General features: G+C 37.8%; 1 protein-coding gene across 13 annotated transcripts in view; it reads left to right on the top strand.

Moving 5' to 3' along the window:
• Positions 1-21384, top strand: part of CASK (calcium/calmodulin dependent serine protein kinase) — a 120680-nt gene that overhangs the window by 77919 nt on the left and 21377 nt on the right. For 5 of the 13 annotated variants that reach the window (XM_081908951.1, XM_081908954.1, XM_081908945.1 and 2 more), the window contains 9 exons: positions 2444-2565; positions 4280-4357; positions 5736-5816; positions 7215-7403; positions 9397-9475; positions 10396-10481; positions 12209-12277; positions 14472-14495; positions 20374-20442. In XM_081908951.1, the coding sequence (XP_081765077.1) occupies positions 2444-2565; positions 4280-4357; positions 5736-5816; positions 7215-7403; positions 9397-9475; positions 10396-10481; positions 12209-12277; positions 14472-14495; positions 20374-20442 (797 nt within the window). The remainder of the gene's footprint in view (positions 1-2443; positions 2566-4279; positions 4358-5735; positions 5817-7214; positions 7404-9396; positions 9476-10395; positions 10482-12208; positions 12278-14471; positions 14496-20373; positions 20443-21384) is intronic. The other 8 variants (XM_081908955.1, XM_081908957.1, XM_081908953.1 and 5 more) reach the window with 2 other exon arrangements.

The following is a 21384-nucleotide window of genomic DNA, read 5'->3' as shown; positions in this document are numbered from 1 at the left end:
TCCAAGCAAGGGTGCGAAACCTGCATATGGCAGGTTTCCTCAACTAATCAATGCAGCCCTGTTTCTCTTCCTCAGTTCAAAGCACGAAGAAGCGCACGAAGGCCTTAAGGTAGGCATGGGCAAACTCATTCCTCCAGATGTTTTGAGACTACAACTCCCATCATCCCTGACCACTGGTCCTGTTTGCTAAGGATGATGGGAGTTGTAGTTCCAAAACATCTGGAGAGCCAAATTTGCCTGTGCCTGCCTTAAGGGAAATGGGAGGTCTCTGTGCCTCACCCTCTCCCCTCCTGTAATTTTAAGTTACTGAAAATCAATATATTGAGTAACTTATAATACACATGTTCTCTCTTCTCCACTCTTGCATTCAATCCCCCCCCCTTTTCATTTTTTGCAATAATTGTAGTTTTCCAAAAGTGTGCAAACTATGTATAGCATCAACTAGTGTTGCTTCCAAATTATGGCCTCAAATCATAGTTTGGAGACAGCTCCTGGTTAGTGCTAACCATAGTTTTGCCTGATTCAGATGCCTCACCAATTGCTGGTTATCACAGCCCATGGAGCAGAATGGAGAAGCTGCATGCAAAGCTGGAGTTGGGAGAACATGAACCCACCACACAGCCTGACCTTCAAACTGTGGTTAGAATAGGGAAACATATTGAAGCTGCCTTATGGTGAGTCAGACTATAACTCTGTATTTTGTCTGTTCAGACAGGCAACAGCTAGAGATGGACAAGTTTCCCCTCATTTGCTTTTGATTGACTTGTGAATGAACATGCCTTTGCTTTCTGTGTAGAATCCTCTTTATTTTAAATATTAGTACAAGTTTCACGACACTTAAGAAGATAATACCCTGTTCTAAATCTCAGGATCTCCTCTAAGTAAAGTGCCCTAAAGTGTCAGATCTGTTTAGGCAATACTATTACCACAATGGGAATTTTTATTTTTATTTTGTCACCAGCTGTATGCATTCTGCACGTCTGCAGGTTTGCCATGCAACAATGGAATCTGATATCTGCTGCAGAATTTGGTATCCTGGATATCACAGTTTCTAACTCAGGGTCCTAGAATGGGATATCAGAATTAAAATTGCTACTCTTCTGGAAAGTTCTATTTGGTTGCTCTAACATATGCATTCCACTGTTCAAGTATATGGCACTGACAACTGTGGTCTAGTATCTGACTAAAAAAAGTAGCTCAGGTATTAAAACGGGGTAATTAACTATAAAATGTATATCAGTTTCCTTTAAATTTTGTTCATTTTTAAGAAGTGGCATTTCCTTACCATTATTAAAGATTGCACAAAATCAGTAAGCTAGGGGTATGAGGTAAATATTTCCATGTTTATGCATATGGAAATACATTAACTTTCCCGCCCACATCAAATATTTACTAAAGACAAATCATTGTAGCATGTTGGAGTACTTATGGTATGATATTTGTGAATGAAATGTTGTTTGAGAAACATAGTATTTCATGTAATATGGAAACAAGACAGCTTCGGTCAGCAAAAGGTAGTAGCTAGGATTTAAAGACCTATTTTAGGTCTTGAGCACCATACCTCAGTTTCTGCTATGCAAAATTGACCTTTTTCCTCTTATGTGCTTGTCCACCATTCCTTTCACAAACTGCTTTTCACAAACCATTTGGTGGTGGTGGGATTTAACATTTTAGATTGGGGGATGGGAGTGGGTCGCTGTGCCAGAAGAGCCAATTTTACTTTTATTTTTGCCTTTGCTCACCTAGTTAGTACATTCCAGACATGTGGGGCTACAGCTAGCATCGGCCCAGCTAGCACTGCACTTATCTTTGCATCTTAACCAAAGTTCATAATTTACAACAAATTCTGTTCAGTTTCAGAACAAGCCAATTTCAAACTGTGCTTTCTGAAGCTGATTGTTAAACTGCCCATAGACTGTTACAAACCACAGTCACAGACAATGGCAAGATGAGATTAGGGGAAACTGAAACAGAACACTGCCCAAGTTGTCCTTCTGGCCTCAAAGGAAGAGGGGAGGGGAGCTTGGATGCCTTTCAACTCGGACATACCATGCTACACCGTGGATTACACATGATGTATGAACTCAACCAGTGAAAAATGTTGGCTGCTCTTGCATTTCTGATTTAAAACCAATACACAGATCATGTTACAGACTTAAGCATAATTGGATTGCGGTGGAACCAACTTTAGATGCTTTGTGCTGACAAACTCATGGTTGGATTGAGGAAGCCAATTTTATATGCTATATGAAAATTGTTTTGTGTTAATGCATTTTTTTTAATTTATAGAATATAAATACATGAAAATATGTTCATTATGTTCAAATAACAGTTCCTCAGCAAAAGTTACAGCTTTATGTCTTGTTTCATTGAAATATTCTTGTTCCACTTGAGCCCTCAGTCTTTTCTCTAAGTAGTTTCTTCTCTGTGTCCTTGGCTATAGGGGCAGTCTCACAAGTGCTGGACAGCCTTGAGGAAATCCATGCGCTTACAGATTGCAGTGAAAAAGATTTAGATTTTCTACATAGTGTTTTCCAGGATCAGCATCTTCATACGTTACTAGATGTAAGTATTTTCCTAGGCAGAAATATTTGGTTATTGAAATATTTTGAGCAAATCAATGTTTCTTGCTTGTAGAGAATATTAAAATTGCTATAGATCTTGAAATAGCTTGGAGGAGGAAGTGCTTAAGGTACCCTAGCCTCAAATTGCCTTAAAACGTTTCATGTCAAAATCGTGATCAGTGCCTGGTATATTTTAGCTGGTTCTATAAATGGTCATAACAGCCAGCACTTTGAATTGTGCATACACCTTAATTGGAAGCCAGTAGCACTCCTTGAAAGCTGGTGTTCTTTCCTACTTGCTTCCATCCAGTGTCTCAGACACCGAGGATTCCCTTCTCTGTCTAGGAAGTAGGCTCTTCCAGAGAGAAAGGCATTACCAGGGATTGGGCTCAGTGGCACCTGTCACTGAATGCAGCTAAAAACATGGCCACTGGATTCATGATCAATTATAGTTTTCAAACAAATTTCATAGAAAACTCCATAAAATGTCTATAACAATAATCTAGTCTGGAAGTTGTCAAATGATGAATCACAATTATGGTTCCTGTTTTAGAATTACTGCCATGTAAATCTGTACAACACTGCTCCTTCTGAAAAGCAAACTGTGAAAATTGCATTGCCTTCAGTAGGACTTTAATGCAAGTACTCTGTGGAGCACCAGTACTTTTATCTTCTTAATTTATATACGTACCTTACAGGTGGTCATGAAAATATAGCACAAATTGATTAGTTTTGATTCATGAAACTTGTAACCCCCGCACAAGGAATTTCCATTTTACTTTTCTTATGAAAGTGATATTCTGCCCAATTTCCCACAGCCCAACTGCTGCGGGGGAGGGGGGGAATGACAGCAACAAAATCCTCAATTCACTAATAGTTCACTGCTGCCTACCTTGGTGGGCACAAATTAAATTTATCTTATGGAATCAAGCAGTTTAGTCATCTACCGGGGACAACTTACATGGGTGATTCTGAATAGAGATGACATTCAATTTGCAAGTTAAATTTCTGCTTAGTAGTATCGGGTTTTGTATATCCGAGGCTAGTTTGTGCTGCCACCTTTGTCTGTCCTGAGCTCTATAGCTATAGTTGGAAATATATGAATAATCAATTTATGAAGTTAGTGTTACTTTTTATTTCATACACGGTTTTTAAGGTAAGGGATATTTGTGCAATGATTTCTGTTCTTGTAAAAAATAAATCTTGAGTTTTAATATTTATTTGGAAACAAATCTCAGAGTTCAGTGCAATGTAACTGTTTCATAAGTGTATTTTGGCTTGCAGTCTAGCTAGCAGGACCAGTAGTCAGGAGTGATGGGAGACAGCTCTAGCCACTACCATTGAGAGCAGGTCAGAGCACTCTGGAAACAGGGAGGTGTGAACCTGTGTTTTTTTGCATGTTGGGTTATCCCCAGCACTTGGGAAACTTCATAGCAGATCAGAGCACCACTTACTGTTTCGGGGCTTTCATATCTGCTCTCAGTGGCAGCCAGCAGAGGAAAGGCACTTTATGCAGCACTACTGTGTCCAGTAAATAGTGTTGGGGAACGTTGGCCATCAAAAAAGGTTTGTGGCCATTCCTATTCTTTAGCATAGCCACAAGATATAACCATTTTTGTGTGTTGTGTGGTTATGTTTGTTTTGGAAAGAATTTTTTGAGATGTTTTAGCAAAAGGTAGACTATGTAGTTATGATGTTTGTGTTTTTCCTTTTAGCTTTATGACAAAATTAACACAAAATCTTCACCGCAAATCAGGAATCCGCCAAGTGATGCTGTACAGAGAGCCAAAGAGGTAAGCATTTTAAACATGTTTGAACTGGTTGAATACAGACTTCTATGTCCTAAATCCAAATGAAATAACTGTCAAATTGTTACCCATGGTGCTGTAACATGCTCCATGCACAATGTTCAGCTTGCATGAGTAACTACAGTGGTGTTAGAGTCTTCAAATATACGTAGTATGATTATCCTAATGGAACTTGAAGAAGTCAGTGGTATCCTGCTGATCCCAACTGTGGCAATAACACAATTGGTTTCCCCCCTACAGAATGATGTTGCTATCTAGTAACAACAAGGAGCACATACCTGTGAACCTCTCCTCCTCTTCCTTTATTTTCTCTTTTCTCTCTCTCTCTCTCTCTCTCTCTCTCTCTCTCATTCACACACCCCACACAAACTAACCAGCCAACATACATCTCCCTCTTTCTTTTACTCTCATACAGACGTAGACCACACAGATCTACCTATTCTGATTTTTTTCTCTTTCTCACACATGCACACCAACCTATCTAGCTCTCCCCTTTTTCACACATACACCTAGACTGCACTGATCTACCTGGCCCCATTTTCTCTCACTCTTACAGACACAATGCACAACTATCTAAATACTTTCCCTCTCCTTTCTATCTCTCACTCACATACCCCCACCTCTTCCACCAACCAACCTATCTACCTATTCTTCTTTTATGTGTCTCACACACCTGCTCCCACTTTTCTATTGTTTTCTCTCTCTCTCTCTCTCTCTCTCTCTCTCTCTCTCTCTCTCTCTCTCTCTTTTACACACACATACCAATGATGGATATACCATGCTGAGTGATACATCCACACCCAACAATCATCAAAATCCACTTACAGAGTGAAGCCCTCTCCCAATTAGGAAAGTCCCTTCATGGGTAAAGCAAACACATTGCTCTTCCTACCACTTCTGCACAAATCTGTGTGTCCTGACACTGGCATATTAGCATTTGTCCCAGGACACTGTGGGCCTTCTTAAGGAGCTTTTTCTGCTAAAGTGTGGGGTACACATAGCTAGTTAGTTATGCAGATCTGAGACTATTTATGAATCTCATGTAGACTCATCCAGGTTCCTTGGAGGGAATGAGTGGGAGATAAATGTAACAAATAAATACAATGCTATTCATAATTAGCATTTTTGCTTTGGAATTAAATAATTTAAATTTGTTTAATTTGAATTGAGAGGTTTCATTGAACACTCATTATTTCATCTGTCAAAAGAAAAGTAAGATATTTTAATTAAGTAATTCATTTCTTTTAGACCTTCTATAGAGTTAACATTCATATGATGGGGTTACGGCTGATCGGGGGACGGGAATTAATTTGTTTAAAAGTTCAATTCATTTAATTAGCATGTCTGCTGATTTGGTTCCCAGGTATTGGAAGAAATTTCATGTTACCCTGAAAACAGTGATGCAAAAGAACTGAAACGTATTTTAACACAACCTCATTTCATGGTAAGCAAATGTTTGTTTGTTTGTTTTAAAAATGTAAAACAATTTTATATTGTTTTATAACAGTAAAATGTTGCAGCGGCCATTCTTAACATTTGTCGTTGAAACCTCTGCATCAGGGGGAAATTCCTGTGAGCATTAAAACAAAAATCTAGCTAAGCGCACAGATGTATGCTCAATCAACCATTTGGTTTAACACTACTAACAGTTTAGTTGACAGTAATCATGCTTGCCTATGGCATTTGTCATCTTCTAGTTATAGTGACAACAGAAAAGTCTAGAAACAATTATTTTATCTAAGGCTGCAATTCTGCATTGGGAATACCACTGAATTCAGTGGTACTTATGAGCAGAAACATGTATAGGATTGAGATGTTAGTTAACTAAGGTAAAATAATTTTAAAAGCAAATCTGTTGAGATGAATCAACTATCATAGTATAAAATTTGTGATAACTAATTAGCAACATATTATTATTTAAATGTATTTATTTAACTTATTTCTGTCCTGCCTGTCTGATATCTATCTTAGCCATCTATAGGCTAAGAGGAACCCTGTAACTCAAAGCCTTGACACTGTGATCAGCCATAGCTGGACTGTGGCATGGCCAAGTCAAGACAGGAAATGTGGAGCTAATTTATTATGTTCGGGAATAAGCTAGCTAGGTCTGCAGTGGGCAATGTGACAAAATCTACCCACTCCCCCCCCCAAAAAAAAAGGACCTGGGAAAGGAGGCCATTGGCCATACTTTCTTCACGTGGATGAGTATTGCTGCTATCGCTTGGAACTCCTCTTTTAATTAAAATAATTGCAGTTCCCTCAAAAACATCAATCTACCCACTCTTTAGTTTTTGTTTTCACTGAATTAAGGGTGCTATTAGGAGCAAACATTATCTCACCATTCCCATAGAGTACAATACTCTTGTTTCCAATAAACCACAATTTTTTTTAAAGGAAAGTTAAGAGGTGTGCATGTGTGTCAATGAAGTACGCACACATCACACAATAATGTAAATACAGTGGTACCTTGGTTTAAGAACAGCTTAGTTTATGAACAACTTGGATTAAGAACGCTGCAAACCCAGAAGTAGGTGTCTTAGTTTGTGAACTTTGCCTTGGAAGCGGAGCATGTTCCACTTCCTGTTGAGTGTAAATTGAGTCCCCCGCTGCTATGGGAAAGCATGCCCTGGTTTAAGAACGGTTTGGTTTAAGAACGGACTTCTGGAACGGATTAAGTTCGTAAACCAAGGTACCACTGTTGCTTGGGTTTTGAAATCTGACAAAAAAAGATACAGTATGATTCTAAGACACCATCATTATGTATGTAGAATATGTTCAATCCTCATACATGTAGAGTAAGCACAAGAAATTGTGGAACATCCTAACTGTTATTTTCTTACAGGCCTTGCTTCAAACTCATGATGTTGTGGCACATGAAGTTTACAGTGATGAAGCATTACGAGTTACACCACCTCCCACATCTCCATATTTAAATGGAGATTCTCCAGAGAGCGCCAATGGAGACATGGACATGGAGAATGTAACAAGAGTGCGATTGGTTCAGTTCCAGAAAAACACAGATGAACCAATGGTAAATAGACAGCTGCTCCCATATAAAGATATCTGACTTGCATCCATTCATTACCAGATGGTAAATTGTGACTAATGACTGGATCATATAAAACTTAGTTATAAACCATTTTTAATTTCTATCTTTAGAATGGCATTTGATAGCTAATCATTTAAAATGTTTTATTGGGGATTCTTAATAAGTTGTAGCATTACATATTGCATTTTCCTAACTTTAGAAACAGACTTCAATTTGTAGTTAACTGTGTTGCTGCTGCAGCTGCTTAGCCCAACTATATCATAGTATATTCTCATTCCAAGTCAGTTTTCCGAGTGTTGTTGCTTATCTAGCCAAAAGGCAACAGCCATATAAAAGAATTTCATGGGAAGAATCCCCAAAAGTAGACCAATGAGGACTCACTGCCCATGGAATGCTAGCTCTTTGTGGGGGACAGGGGTGAAAACTGGATGGGAGTGGGGATCGGATGGAATGGCTGGAAAATAAGGCAGAAACACATAGATATAAAAGTACTCGACCATTCACGCTCTTGCTAGCTGAAGCCTGCTTGTTCTGCCTAAAAAGGGGGAATTTTGAAGGTTCCCTCGAAACAGACACATACCATTCTGTTGTGAGGACCCACCTGCGCATCCTAATAGCTAACACAGATGGCTGAGCACCAGTCCATGTATCACTGAAACAATATCTACACAGAGGAAGAATCCAAGTTGGTAGAACTCTTAAGAACTTCTGCAGAAATACAAAAAAAGCAAAACTAGGCGGGGAAGCCCATGTGGGCAGGAATAACTGCAGAAGGAACCGATGAACACTGAGCATGCTCATCTGTCATGGAATTCTGGCTAATATAGGCGAGGGGAAATAGAACTGAATTGCTGGCAACCTAAGCAACATTGTTATGCTGAAAAGAAAGTAAAATCCTTAAATTGCAATAAAAAATGATAATGGCTATTCCAACAACAACTTGGGATTTTGCAGAAGAATAAAGTCATAGATACTCTCATAAAGGTTACCTCAGTTTATATATCTGATTTCTAGCTTACAAAAGTATCCTCCAAGTGAACTTCAAATATCTGATAGAGGATATTCTCTCAAGAGAAGAATTACGACCTTTCTTGGTGTACCTGCAGTAGAGTTTTCCTGTGATAAGCCTTGATTTAGAATGTTAGCTGACATAAACAGATAAAACAGAATATTTTCTTGGAGAGTTTGCATGATAGACCTTCTAAAGAACAACTATTTGCTAATATTGTAGATGGAAGCCTTTAGCTTCCACGAATCCGTTCATAGAATTGGCCATTTTTTCAGCTGGTTCAGATATTTAAAAACTATCACATAACAGCCCAAGTGACCCAGAGGATTCTGCCTGCATACAGGAAATAATGTTTGAGCTGGCATATCCCTGGTTTCCCAGCACATCCGATCTGTGACTTCCTGGTAATTTCTGTGAGTGCAGTATCTGAAAGGAAAATACTACAACGTTTATGCAATTTGCACAAACAGAGTAGAAAGTGGTAGGTTTATTATTATATTCTGTATTAGTTGCTTACTATAAAAAGTCACTAAGTAAGTTGTAAAAGGTTCAGAGCAAAGAAGGCATAACATAAAACCAAAAACAGTACATTTCAATAAAATCATTTCAGTGACCCCATTCATTCATTCATTCTCCCTCTCCTCTTGAAGCAGCCCAGGGCTGCAAACACATCCAAACTTTCGTTATGTCTTTTTTTTAAGCATTCTAAAACAAAAACAGTTACAGTAAAAAAAAAAACACCTTCTAAATGCAATTTCAGTTAAAAATATTCTAAAAACAATTATAATTAAAAACAGAATTTTATCCAGTGATCTAAGGGTTGCCATAAACAGACTCTGCAATTTCAAACATGCTGGGTCAGACATTATTTCTACTACACATTTGTGAAGAATACTCATATGAACAAATTTAGTTTCTGAAGATACTTGTTCCCTATTTTCTGAATTGATTGTTTCTTTTTACTAGGGAATCACTTTAAAAATGAATGAACTGAACCACTGCATTGTAGCAAGAATTATGCATGGAGGAATGATTCACAGACAAGGTAATGTTGGCACAAGAGCAAATTAGCACAACTTTCATGTGGTACCCTGCAAACATGCAGAGCTTAGAGGCATTGAGTCCAAGTGACGCAAGAGTACCTGGTGCTAGGAATTGTTCAGTGGCTATGGTCCCATACCTCTCTGCTTCAGCAAGTCCTGTTGCTATACCCCGGGGTGGCCGACTCCCAAGGTACTACGATCTACTCACGGAGTTAAAGTCTGGCAGTGATCTGCCCCCTTTTGAGGGGTTCAGATCAAAGCTGCTGAGCTTTTTTGAGGGGAGCTACTAATCTACCACAGACATCCAGTGATGTACCGGTAGATCATGATCTACCTGTTGGATGTGCCTGCTATACCTGAAGCATAGAAATGCTTCAAGAAACAACATATAATGCAAAGATTGATTTCATACTATATTTTGTGAACCAGAGTCATGAGTAAGGCCTCATTAAGACATGAGCTAACTGGACTGCAGCCAAGGGCCCATCTCCGGTGGCTTGTGCATGGTGGGCTTCCTACAGCATTTTATTTTGTTTCTGCTGTGTGTTATGTTCTCTCTCTTCTGCCATCCTTGCATTTACTGCTTAGTATGGATCTGATTTTAAATTGTATTAAGTTTTAATGATCGTATCATTTTATGATTGTTAGAAACCACTTTAAGGTCTTGGAGCAAAAAGCAATCTGTACATTTAATAAAGAAAAAGATGTGCATTAAAAGCATGAGAGTATGAAAACCCACTGATATATATATAGTGTGTGTTGAATAAGAGAAATGAAAGTAGAGTATTTTTTATGTTAATATTTAATATGTTGATGTAGTTTAATATTACTTCAGGTATGGCTCCTTTTACTGCCAATCCTTCTTTCTTTGGGATTTGATGCCTCTGTTACACAATGCCATATTGCTTTCCTGCTTCTATAGGTACGCTTCATGTGGGTGATGAAATTCGGGAAATAAATGGAATCAGTGTAGCAAATCAAACAGTGGAACAGCTGCAAAAAATGCTTGTAAGTATTCAAATTATGCATCTGATTTATCTAACTTCAATGGAGGAATAAAAACTCAAATTTGCTTCTTAAACTAATGGAGTCCAGTGCTGTGAGCTTTGCTTCCCCATCACCTATCACTGTTTTTTCAAGAGATAATTCTTTGCAAGCTTAACCTCAGGCCTCAAAGCATTTGTTGTCCTTTCCCCTTGCTTCTTCTGATTTTCTTACCAACTAAAGTGGGACGAGATATTTACTGTCCCTGAGGGCTTATCCACAGTTACCTTTTGCCCTGCCCTTTCCAGACGCCGGTCCACATTTTAATGCTCCGTGTCTGAACATGGGAGGGTGTCTGTGCCCCAAGCCTCCTGCACAAAAAACTGTTCTTTAAAGCTGAATTGAAGCAAACATCAGTTGAGGTTTACCACGGATTGCTGTTTGCTCCAGTTGAGCTTTAAAGAATGGATTTTCACGGGGAAAGCTCCAAAGCAAAAAGGGGTGGTGGGGCTCGGACACAGAGCTTTTAATTGCAGCTCTGACTTGAAATAGCAGAGGAAAGGTAAGCCTGAATAAGCCCTAACTAAGTGTTTCAGTTGGGTTGACTTGTACTACACACACACAAATACAGCATGATTTAGGGCTACTCATAATGGCAAAATTAGAACATTTGTCTTAAAAAATAATCTTAGAATCTTAGAGTTGGAAGAGACCACAAGGGCCATCGAGTCCAACTTCTTTTTCTCTTCCATTGAAAAGAAATGCTCCCAACAGTTAGACTGACCATTCTGATCCTGTCTTTTTAAGTTTGTACAAATAACTTGTGTGTGTGTTAGGGTAAGGAGCAGAAGTTGAAAATGTTCAGTGACACTGATCTTTCGTTCATGAAAACAGTAATGAAAAATATTGTGTCTTCAGTGATCGCTGTTGTAGAAGTTGTTCAGTCTTTTGTTGTGTAAGTTTAATCTACACATTCTATTCAGGGCTGGAGATGCATTTTTATATAAAATACTTAACTCAATCTAAATAGTAGTACTAAGCACAGGAAGGAAGTTATTTTCAAAGCATTCTATTAAGCAGCTTTCATCTGTAAGATTTGATTATCCTTGTTGTTATCTTCTGCTTGTATGCCCGCATTTGTTGTTCATAAAATAATCCCATTCTTTGAATTTAGCCTCATTGTTGTTTTTAAAGAAATAATGGATTATGACAAGCCTTTGCATGCTATGTAAATAAATAATAATTATAAAATCTGCAGCAAGCTGCAGGTTTCACCTTATAATAATGGTCAATTTAGGTTAGAGTTTTTAATGTTAGTGTTTCAGTACTCAACGCCACTCTCTATTTTTCCATCTTCAGTATAACAAATTTTATGCCATATCAAAATTATTTTCTTTGAATTTAACATGTAAATTGAAAAAAAGTCGCATGTCTTTGTTGCTAAAGTAAGCCAGGAAATGACAAGGAGAAAAGGTTGAAATCACCAAGAGAGAAGCAGCTTGCAGGTTCAAAATGTTTGTGATGTCTTGCTGATTTCTGAAGACCTCTAATGAGTACTAGTGAACAGTACAGGTGCATCTGGTTTGAAATACAGCCACATGATTGCCATATTTTCTATTTTATTTCTGAACATGAATTTCTGAAACAACTGCTGAAGCCCTAAGGTGTTTTATTTTCTTGAAATATTAGATGGTTTTGAGTGTTCTGTTTTGTTTTTTTGTTTTTTAAAAAATGTATTTCACTTTCTCCAGAGGGAAATGCGAGGTAGTATCACCTTCAAGATTGTGCCAAGTTATCGCACCCAGTCTTCTTCATGTGAGGTAATGAATTTAATGAGTTACTCTCTTTCTTCTCAATCCTATAACCTAACTGCCTGCTGATGGCTGAATGTTATTGCTTTCTGGGAAATTGTTTCTGCCTGTGCTGTTAGATCACGCACACCAATTTTACAACAAAGATAACGGAACAGAGGAGTAGCGCTACCTACCTACTGTGTCGTCCTTCTCTCATATCATTACATCAGCTCATTAATTGCTCCCTAACAGCCTATAATATGGAAAAGGACTTGTGCTATTTCCTGCTTTATTTTAGGCATAATTGGGACATTGGGTGGTAAAAAGCAGGCTTAAGTAAGTTTTTTAGTGCAGTGAATAAGATGGTATGTTCAGGAGGACTGTAAAGGCAAAATAAATTCAGAATGCATGGTCTGTTGTTTCTCAAGGAGTTAAAATGTTTAAACTACTATAGCAAATCACTGACAGAGACAGAAGGATGATACTAAAAGGAAACACACTGTAGCAGCAGGGTTTTTTAAAATGTGAGAATTAAAGACAAGCTTTTAAATAGAAAAAGGGAAACATTTCGTATGTAGATGTTCTAGTAGAAGCAAACCGATCAAGCCAACAGCCCAATATATTGCATCTAGTGAAAATATTAAACATCACAAATAAATTAGCAAAAAGATCAGTAAATTGTAAGTGCTTAGCAGGATTATGATTATCAATTAATGGGGGAAATTCCTGTTTGTTTATTATAAAAAGGATAACCATGTGACCAAAGGGCAAGATACTCAATAAAGAGATAAAAGTTATATAGATAAATAGGAAAAGAATGTTGAAAATGAATTCGTCATTGGGATGTATATTTCATTTATGATATCCGTTTAATCTACCAATTTAGCCAGAGGAAAGCAAAAGCACCAGATGGCTGAAGAATCACTGATATCAGAAAAAAATGGGAAAATAATTATTTTTATTTAATACATTAGGACAAATTTCTGTATCTAGTACCTAGTGAGAAGTACAGTCATGAAACTTCTCACTTATGATAGAAATTAAGTAGATGTTTGGCTTTGTCAGGAGTAAGCAACGCTATACCAATTTTATTTCATGGGATAACTTATTTCATGAGACAAGTAAATGTTCTAACATACATAGGGTAGATTTACAAAGTCTGTTCCTGTTGAAAATGCTGATTGGGGCGGGGGGGGGGGGTTAGAGTTATCTACCTGGCAGTAGTATGGCAGATCAAATGCCTTGTAAGAGAGAGAGAAGAAGAAAGAGAAGAAAGGAGAAGATTGCAGTTATGAGAAAAGCCAGCCCTTTTCAAAATCGCAGATAATAATTTCATGTGGTACCTCTAGTTACGAATTTAATTTGTTCCAGAGGTCCATTCTTAACCTGAAACTGTTCTTAACTAGAGGCATGCTTTCACTAATGGGGCCTCTTGCTGCCGCTGTGCCGCCGGCACACAATTTCCATTCTCATCCTGGGGCAAAGTTCTCAACTCAAGGTAACTCTTCCAGGTTAGCGGAGTTTGTAACCTGAAGCGTTTGTAACCTGAGGCATTTGTAACTCGAGGTACCACTGTACTTTATATCCTGAGCCCAAAGTTCCATATAATCACTGTTAGTTGTAAGAAGTAGAAATTCACAGTGGCTTATGGTAACTTGGATTCTTTTTGCAATTCATAATTGTAATGAGGCATGGATAGAATGAAATTTGGGGGGGATTATCTAGCCAAAGAAAATGATGTCTCTTCAAAAATATTAAAAGAAAACTATAATTAGGAATATAACACAGTTTGCAATACTTCCAAAAAGTGGGAAGTGGTTCATGGATTTTGAACTGCACATTTTAAAAAAAAATTAAAGTTTAGGAATATCCTGATATCAGGCAAACTAGCAAGGAGATAAATTAGTGGCACATTGTGAGCCAAACAGCTTTCAGAAAATATTTAAATATAATTCTGTTTAAATTATTGTTGGGTTACCTCTTTATTTTTTTTTCTAGTTTCATAATCTTTAATTCTGCAATGCCTAAGTGTAAAACTATTTAAAACACTTTTTTCCAGGAAGTACATGTAACTTCTTAAACCAAAGAGCCTTCCACTCTCTTTTCTCCCATGCAAAATGTTTCTAATTGCTTGTTTGGGGTTTTGTACCTGTATAAAATATGCTTTGATAGATTTGTTTTGATTAAATTCATTTTAAGGAAGGATGTTTTTCCTACTTAGCAAACAAACTGGGAGAAATACTATGTAAGTGATGTCATACTTTAAAATACTGCATGCTCAATGTATCAGTTGTTCCTATGTGGATTTTTGTAGCATATTATAGATTGCCAATATACAGATACGCAAAATTATCATCTTCCATTCTAAAATGGCAATTATTTAATTTTGAAGTAAATTGTATTTATTTCAGTAGTTGCCAGAAGCGCATATAAGCCATTATTCAACATCCATGTAGATTACTTGTTTGTGTCAATAGCACAACATTTCACACTCATGTAAAAAGGTAATGAGAGGCCCACCTTGCATTGGAGGCTTGCCATGCTACTGTTTCTCCATTTTAAAACCTTGACAAGTTATACACTCCTGTTCAGGAGTCGTGCAGTTGATTCAGTGCACAGTCTCCAAACCTTTTGTTTTAGAAGGATAAGTAATACTTACAAAATGGCCTGGATTATTTTTTAAAAAAAAACAACAACCCTGTGTTGGCATCACAAGTCACATTACAAACTGTACTGAATAGGTGGCCATGACCCTTCCATACTGCAGTCCTCACAACAATCAAAGAAGCAATGAATATGCTAGTGGGGAACCCACATTTTCCCACACATAAATCCTACTCAGTTATACAAAGCATGACAATGTTGAGGGGATGTTGCCCTTCAAAACACTTAACATGGTTATAGACTATACCAAGATGGCTTTAATTCAGGAGGCGGTGAAATAGCTTCAACCTCTAATACTAACCCTCAGCATAAGATGATTTTTAAAGGATAGTTTGTAATACCGTAGAATCTTATTTCTCTAAATGCATTCTACAAATGATTGAGCACATATCTGTAGTCAGGCACTGAAAACAAGTTATTATTTTTCTAGAACTCTCAGGATGTATTTTAGACTTTGATAATCACTTTGAATTTTAAGAATTCTTTTTTTAGATGCTGCCTTGGTCAAAGCTCTCCTGCTCCTACAAAATAAAATTAAAAAGAGAAGATAACTTTGCATTCATTTACATTAAAACAATACAATTGGAGGTTTTTGATCCATAGAAGTAAAATTAGATCTGTTATTGTGTTTCTTTTCATTTTGCTTTTTACTAGCCATTCTTTTTAGTAGTCTATCCTCACTTTGATTTTTCATTAAAAAACTCAACTTCTAGCATCTATAAAAAGCTCAATTTTCAAAATTTCAAAACACACGTTCTTGAAATGCATGTTTGAGTTCTTTCAAGAAGCTTTGCATTTTAAAAAAAACACCTGAAAATTTGTGAAAACCTGAAATATAGGCTTTGAGCTGGAACCATAGGTATGCCATCAGTCGATGGAAAGCGTCTTCCATGCATGGAAGGGCTGTTTCTGACTTAGCAGGAAACCATTGTGTAAGAAAATAAATCCCAAGTCCTGAGGAGTTTCTCCATGTGTACAAGTTTTTTTGTAGGACTTTGCACAAGCTTATTATGATCTACTAGAATTTTTTATGCTACAGCTGGTATTTTAGTTATGCCCAGTTTCTTATACTGTAATGCAATCTCTGACACTTTGTGCCTCTAGCTCTTGAGCAAAACTCAACATGGAACAGAACTAACAAATATTCTCCTCCTAGTTGCTGTAAGATAGGCTAATAGAATTCAAACGTGGTGTTGAAATTTCATCCCCAAAAATATGTTGCTTAGAGTATCTTTCTCTAGAATGGTTCAGGCCTAATGGCAAACCATGGGTTGGCATTATGTGAACATAGTGATTCACTACTTCCCTTCTGGTTTGAGGTCAACCTTAATTTGCCATCGCATTTGAATTAACAAACTATGGTTTGAGCATGCCCTACAAACCAGTATTATATTGCATCCCTTAACTTTGAGATAGGGTAAAATTTCTAACCTCAGGCTCCTCATCCATTAAGTGACATTCCCCCTTAATACTGAAAGGTAGAACACACCTTTTAGTTCATGAGGCATTGCTTGAGAGGCTTGTTCCTAAAAGGTCCATGTGTTCCTTCTTCTACAAGTAGCAAAAGTAATTATCTGAAAATGAGACAATATATACAGAGGAAGGAAATTTAGCCAGAGAATAGCAATGCATATGAAAACATGGCATGAAGTGAAAATTCCATGGATAAATGGAAATTTGATTTCATTATTTATAGCAGAACATTGGGAATTGTGCAGAAGTCAAATCCATGTTTCCTCCATTGGGTTCTGCAAGTTGCTTTGTAATTTCAGGTGTTCAGAACTGTAGCTATGTTAGGAACACCTTGCTTTTTAAACTGAGTTCAAATTTTGAGTTGGCCTTTGGTAAGACAACTGAGATACAAAGGCATAAAGCATAACAAATCAATGGAACATTATAAACAAATTGTATGGTTGGCTACAGGAGAATGTACAGTGGTCAAGGCTAATATTCCAGCATCATCTAGAGCAGTCTTTCTCAACCATTGGGTCCCCAGACGTGGGGCTACAACTCCCATCATCCCTGACCACTGGTTCTGCTAACTAGGAATGATGGGAGTTGAAGTCCAACAACATCTGGGGACCCAAGGTTGAGAAAGGCCCATCTAGAGGCTCACTGTTTCACCATCCCTAGTATATGGGGATGCTTCAGGCATTAAGAAGGTAAAAAAAGGCAAATGGGTGCCTCCTCACACCTTTCCTACTCTCCAGAAAACTCTCCGCTTAGTCCTGATCATTATTTAATAGATTTACATCCTACTCTTAACTGAACCCCTTCTGAACATCCTACTCTTAACTGAACTTCACAACATGTTTTACATGTCATCATGGATACCCCGCCCCCAAAAAACCCATACGTTTACAGTGGTGCCCCGCAAGACGAATGCCTCGCAAAACGAAAAACGCGCAAGACGAAAGGGTTTTTCGGTTTTTTCATCGCTTCGCTAGACGAATTTCCTTATGGGGTTGCTTCGCAAGATGAAACGTCTTGCGAGTTCTTGCGAGTTTGTTTCCTTTTTCTTAAAGCCACTAAGCCGTTAATAGCCGCTAAGCCGTTAATAGCCGCTAAGCCGCTAATAGCTGTGCTTCGCAAGACGAGAAAACCGCAAGACAAAGAGAATCGCGGAACGGATTAATTTTGTCTTGCGAGGCACCACTGTATGGCCTAATAGGAAGGGAAGAGCTAGTAGTTCAAAGGCAGGCACTTGAAATTGTCTGTCTCCCTCTCTTTTTCCTTGGTGATAAATGGTATTGTTTTGTGATGGGGGAAAGGATAATCCAGCTAGAGTAACAGTAGGCACCCGATATTGCGATATATAGCAGCAGATCACTCAAAATCAGTGTTGGCATCCCAGCCCCAGACTTGAGCTCTTCAGCACAGTATGGCACAGAAGGTTAAGGTTTCAGGAAGATGGAAATAAATAAATAACAGCACACTCTTTTTTTCCATGTCAACTTCCACAGCAAATCCAAAATAGTGCTGCAAGGCTCCTGTTTCAGGCTGCCTGGAATTCTGAGCTGGAGGATTAGTTTTAGAATGCGAAGGAACAATGTAGTATTTTGTTGAAGATCCTCACTTGTCTGAAAATACAAGCTGAGAGTTAGATATGAAAAAAGTATGGCCAAGGAGAGAAATTATATGCGCAAATCCCACTATCGACCCACTTGCTATGCAAAAATTCACCAATCCACAAGTAAAGAATTGTGCCCAAACCTCACTATACACACCACAGATTCACATATCCGAACATCCAGAGTTTGCCCACTTCCTTATTTGCTTGCTTGCTTCTGCTTTGCTGGTTGGTAGCAGCTATGTTTAGGCAGAAACTATGAAGGGATTGAGGGTGCAAGATCAGATGAATCAGTAGGAGGGATCAGACAAATCAGTTTTTCCCTTTGTCTCTCTTTTGCTGATTGGCTGCAGAAAAAATTGAAAAGGGTGGGGGAGAAATTGGGAAAATCTCAGATTAGAAGTATTTCTATCAGACATAATGGAAATCATGAACTCATTATGTGAACACTCGCCTGACGAACGATTTTCACAGAAAATATTGTGCTCGATAAGCAAGACCTGCGAGTATATGTTTAAAAGGCTATTAAAATCATGGGTTATATCCAATACTAGTCTACTCAGAGTAGCCCTGTTGAAATTAATGACCCAGAGTAATCATGTTCATCTTCAGTGGGTCTACTCTGAGCAGGACTAGCATTGGATACAACTTTATTTTGAAAATCATAGAGTCCGAACATTTTTCCTTAAAGGATGATCTTACAATATTTCCTAGAAGGCAAATTATTGGTGATTAGGCAGACTTCCCTAGGCAAAGAATACGAAATATGGGACCCACAACAATAAAGACTGCTAGATCTCCTCATTGATAGCGCTTCTTGACTGAAACTACTCCTTCTCATATCAATAGATGGTTGAGCTCTTTTGAGGAAAATATGCAGCTGCCCCTGTTGTGTGTGTATGTGTGTGTGTTTTGGGACTAAAATTCCCATCATCCCTGACCTCTGGTTCTGTTAGCTAGGGATGGTGGGAATTGTAGTCCCAAAACATACATATGCATGCATTAATATTCTCAGATCCAGGCAGAACTGTGTAAGCCGAAATGTAGGAGGAAGCCATTCATGCCCTCTGTTGTTTTGTAACACAAGAAGCTATTGACCTGTTGCAATCTAATATGGTGTTAGACATATTTTACTTATTGTTGGGGAAATTATTAAACCCAACTGAATATTCTCAACCTAAAATATCAGAGTCCTGTACTTTTGCCTCAGTCCTTTTTTCTATAATGTAAGTTAGTTGTTTTACTACAGAAGTATTGAAAAGAAGTTGAGTTTTCTTTTTTGACAACTTTGTCATGTATTATATGCCCCATCAGGAGTATAAAGATATGTCTTCTAAAGAGTGGTTGGGGAAACCCAGCCAGATTGGTGGCATATTATTATTATTATTATTATTATTATTATTATTATTATTAACAATATCATACTATTCCATTTGTTTTTAAGCAAGCCATGTTTCTTCATGTTGCCCTCCAGATGAACTGCAGACTATGAAAAGCCCAACAGAATTTACAGATTATTATAGGAGGAAGGCCTCCCCATATACACCTGAAAGATAATAGCAAGTTTTCTATTCAGTTGTGTCCCAAGATTTCAAAATAATATGAAAGAGAGGCCATTCCAAGTTACACACACACACACACACACAAACGTGTGTGTATCTATAGTATGTCCCACTTACATTTAAAGTTATAAAAAATAGACATTAATTTAGATTGTGTATTTAAAAAATATGAAAACACTTGAGATTCCTGGTTTCCACATAATGCTAAGCCAATCCATGGTTTAGCACAGTGACGGCCAAACTTGGCCCTCCAGCTGTTTGGGGACTACAATTCCCATCATCCATGACCTCTGGTCCTGCTAGCTAGGGATGATGGGAGTTGTAGTCCCAAAACAGCTGGAGGGCCAAGTTTGGCCATCACTGGTTTAGCATGAACTTCAGAAGAGGAGTGGGTAATCATTTTGCTCCTCCCCTGTTGTTTTGCTGAGCTGAGCCATAGCTTGATTCAGTGTGTCATCTGAATCTGGATGCATGGTTTCACTCTCCCAGACAAACCTCAAACTGTAAACCATGGGACAAAACCTTGGATAAAGCTTAACATTAGTCTAGAGAGAGCTAAACTACAACTAAGTTTAAACAATACGCAGAGCCAAACTATGGCTTAGTACAATATTGCATCAGGACCACCTGGGAGAAGCAAAGCGGCCACTTGCCTCTCTTCCAGAGTTTGCACAAAGCTGTGGTTTGGCTTTGTGTGATGTGGAAAGCAGACCGGGAAAGAAAAGGCAAAATAATTGGTCATAAGCCTGTGGATATAACTGTTGACATGAATATATCTGTGTTCTGCAGTAGTGTTGTGTGATAATGAACCTTGTGTCTTATTTCAGAGAGATTCCCCCTCTACATCCAGACAGTCCCCAGCTAATGGCCATAGCAGCATTAACAATTCTGTTTCGGTAAGACTTCTAGACAGAGAGTATTCAGATCTTGTTGGTGCTCATCTACCATTCCTGTTATGATTACATGTTCAGTAGAAAATTGTGTTCTGCTGATAAAATCAAGAATACTTAGAAGTCTAATTCCCCATTTGCTCTCATTCAAGGGTTTACGCGACAACATAATCTTCTCATTAAAATCCCTTTAATGAGTTACATTCAACAGTAATGTAAAAATTCACTCATCCCTGAAATATGCTTATCATTACCCTCATCCTGACTTGCTCAAAACTAAACAAAAAGGCTAATTTCTATTCTCAACTTTTGAAGTGGTCTTTTGAAGCAAAATATTTGCACAGCAGGTATTTGGAGGGTTTTGGTTTTTTTAGACCTGGACATTTTTTATTTTTAAAGCTCTGTAGATTGCAGTATTGGTTTCCGCTATCTCAGTTAAGGAATTGGTGTGTCCTCTGCTGTTGTGGTATGTGCACATATTTTTGTGAAATATGAGCCTTGCCTGGATATGAAAAGCAAAAGGAACTGGCTTTAAACTGCATTTATAATCCCAAGCTATTAACATCACATCTTTAACACAAAGTACTTTCTTTTTAGTCATATGTTCAGGAAAAAAAGGTACTGTTAAACATAATGGCAGACACCGCTATTTTTTATCATTTGTTTTTCTCTGAACATATATGGTAAAACACTAGAAAGCACCTGTAGACAGATCTTCCTTGAGAAACACTTAGATAATTGTGCTGTTAACACATGTACTATAAGATGAGAAATGGTATCTGTTTCTGCGAACTTTCAATTAACGTCAATATAGACTGTTCTATATGTTGTTTAAAATACTGCCATTGTAATTAGCTACAGGAATAATTTGGTTTATGTATAAACACTAAGATTTATATGAATTAGAAATCTATTTAGACGTAACGGCTGGATACACAGTAGCTTTCA

Source organism: Podarcis melisellensis (assembly GCF_964234715.1).
Source record: "Podarcis melisellensis genome assembly, chromosome: 4".
NCBI classification, from domain to species: domain Eukaryota; kingdom Metazoa; phylum Chordata; class Lepidosauria; order Squamata; family Lacertidae; genus Podarcis; species Podarcis melisellensis.
Note: the sequence above shows the minus strand (reverse complement) of the source record. Positions and strands in the feature narration are given on the sequence as shown.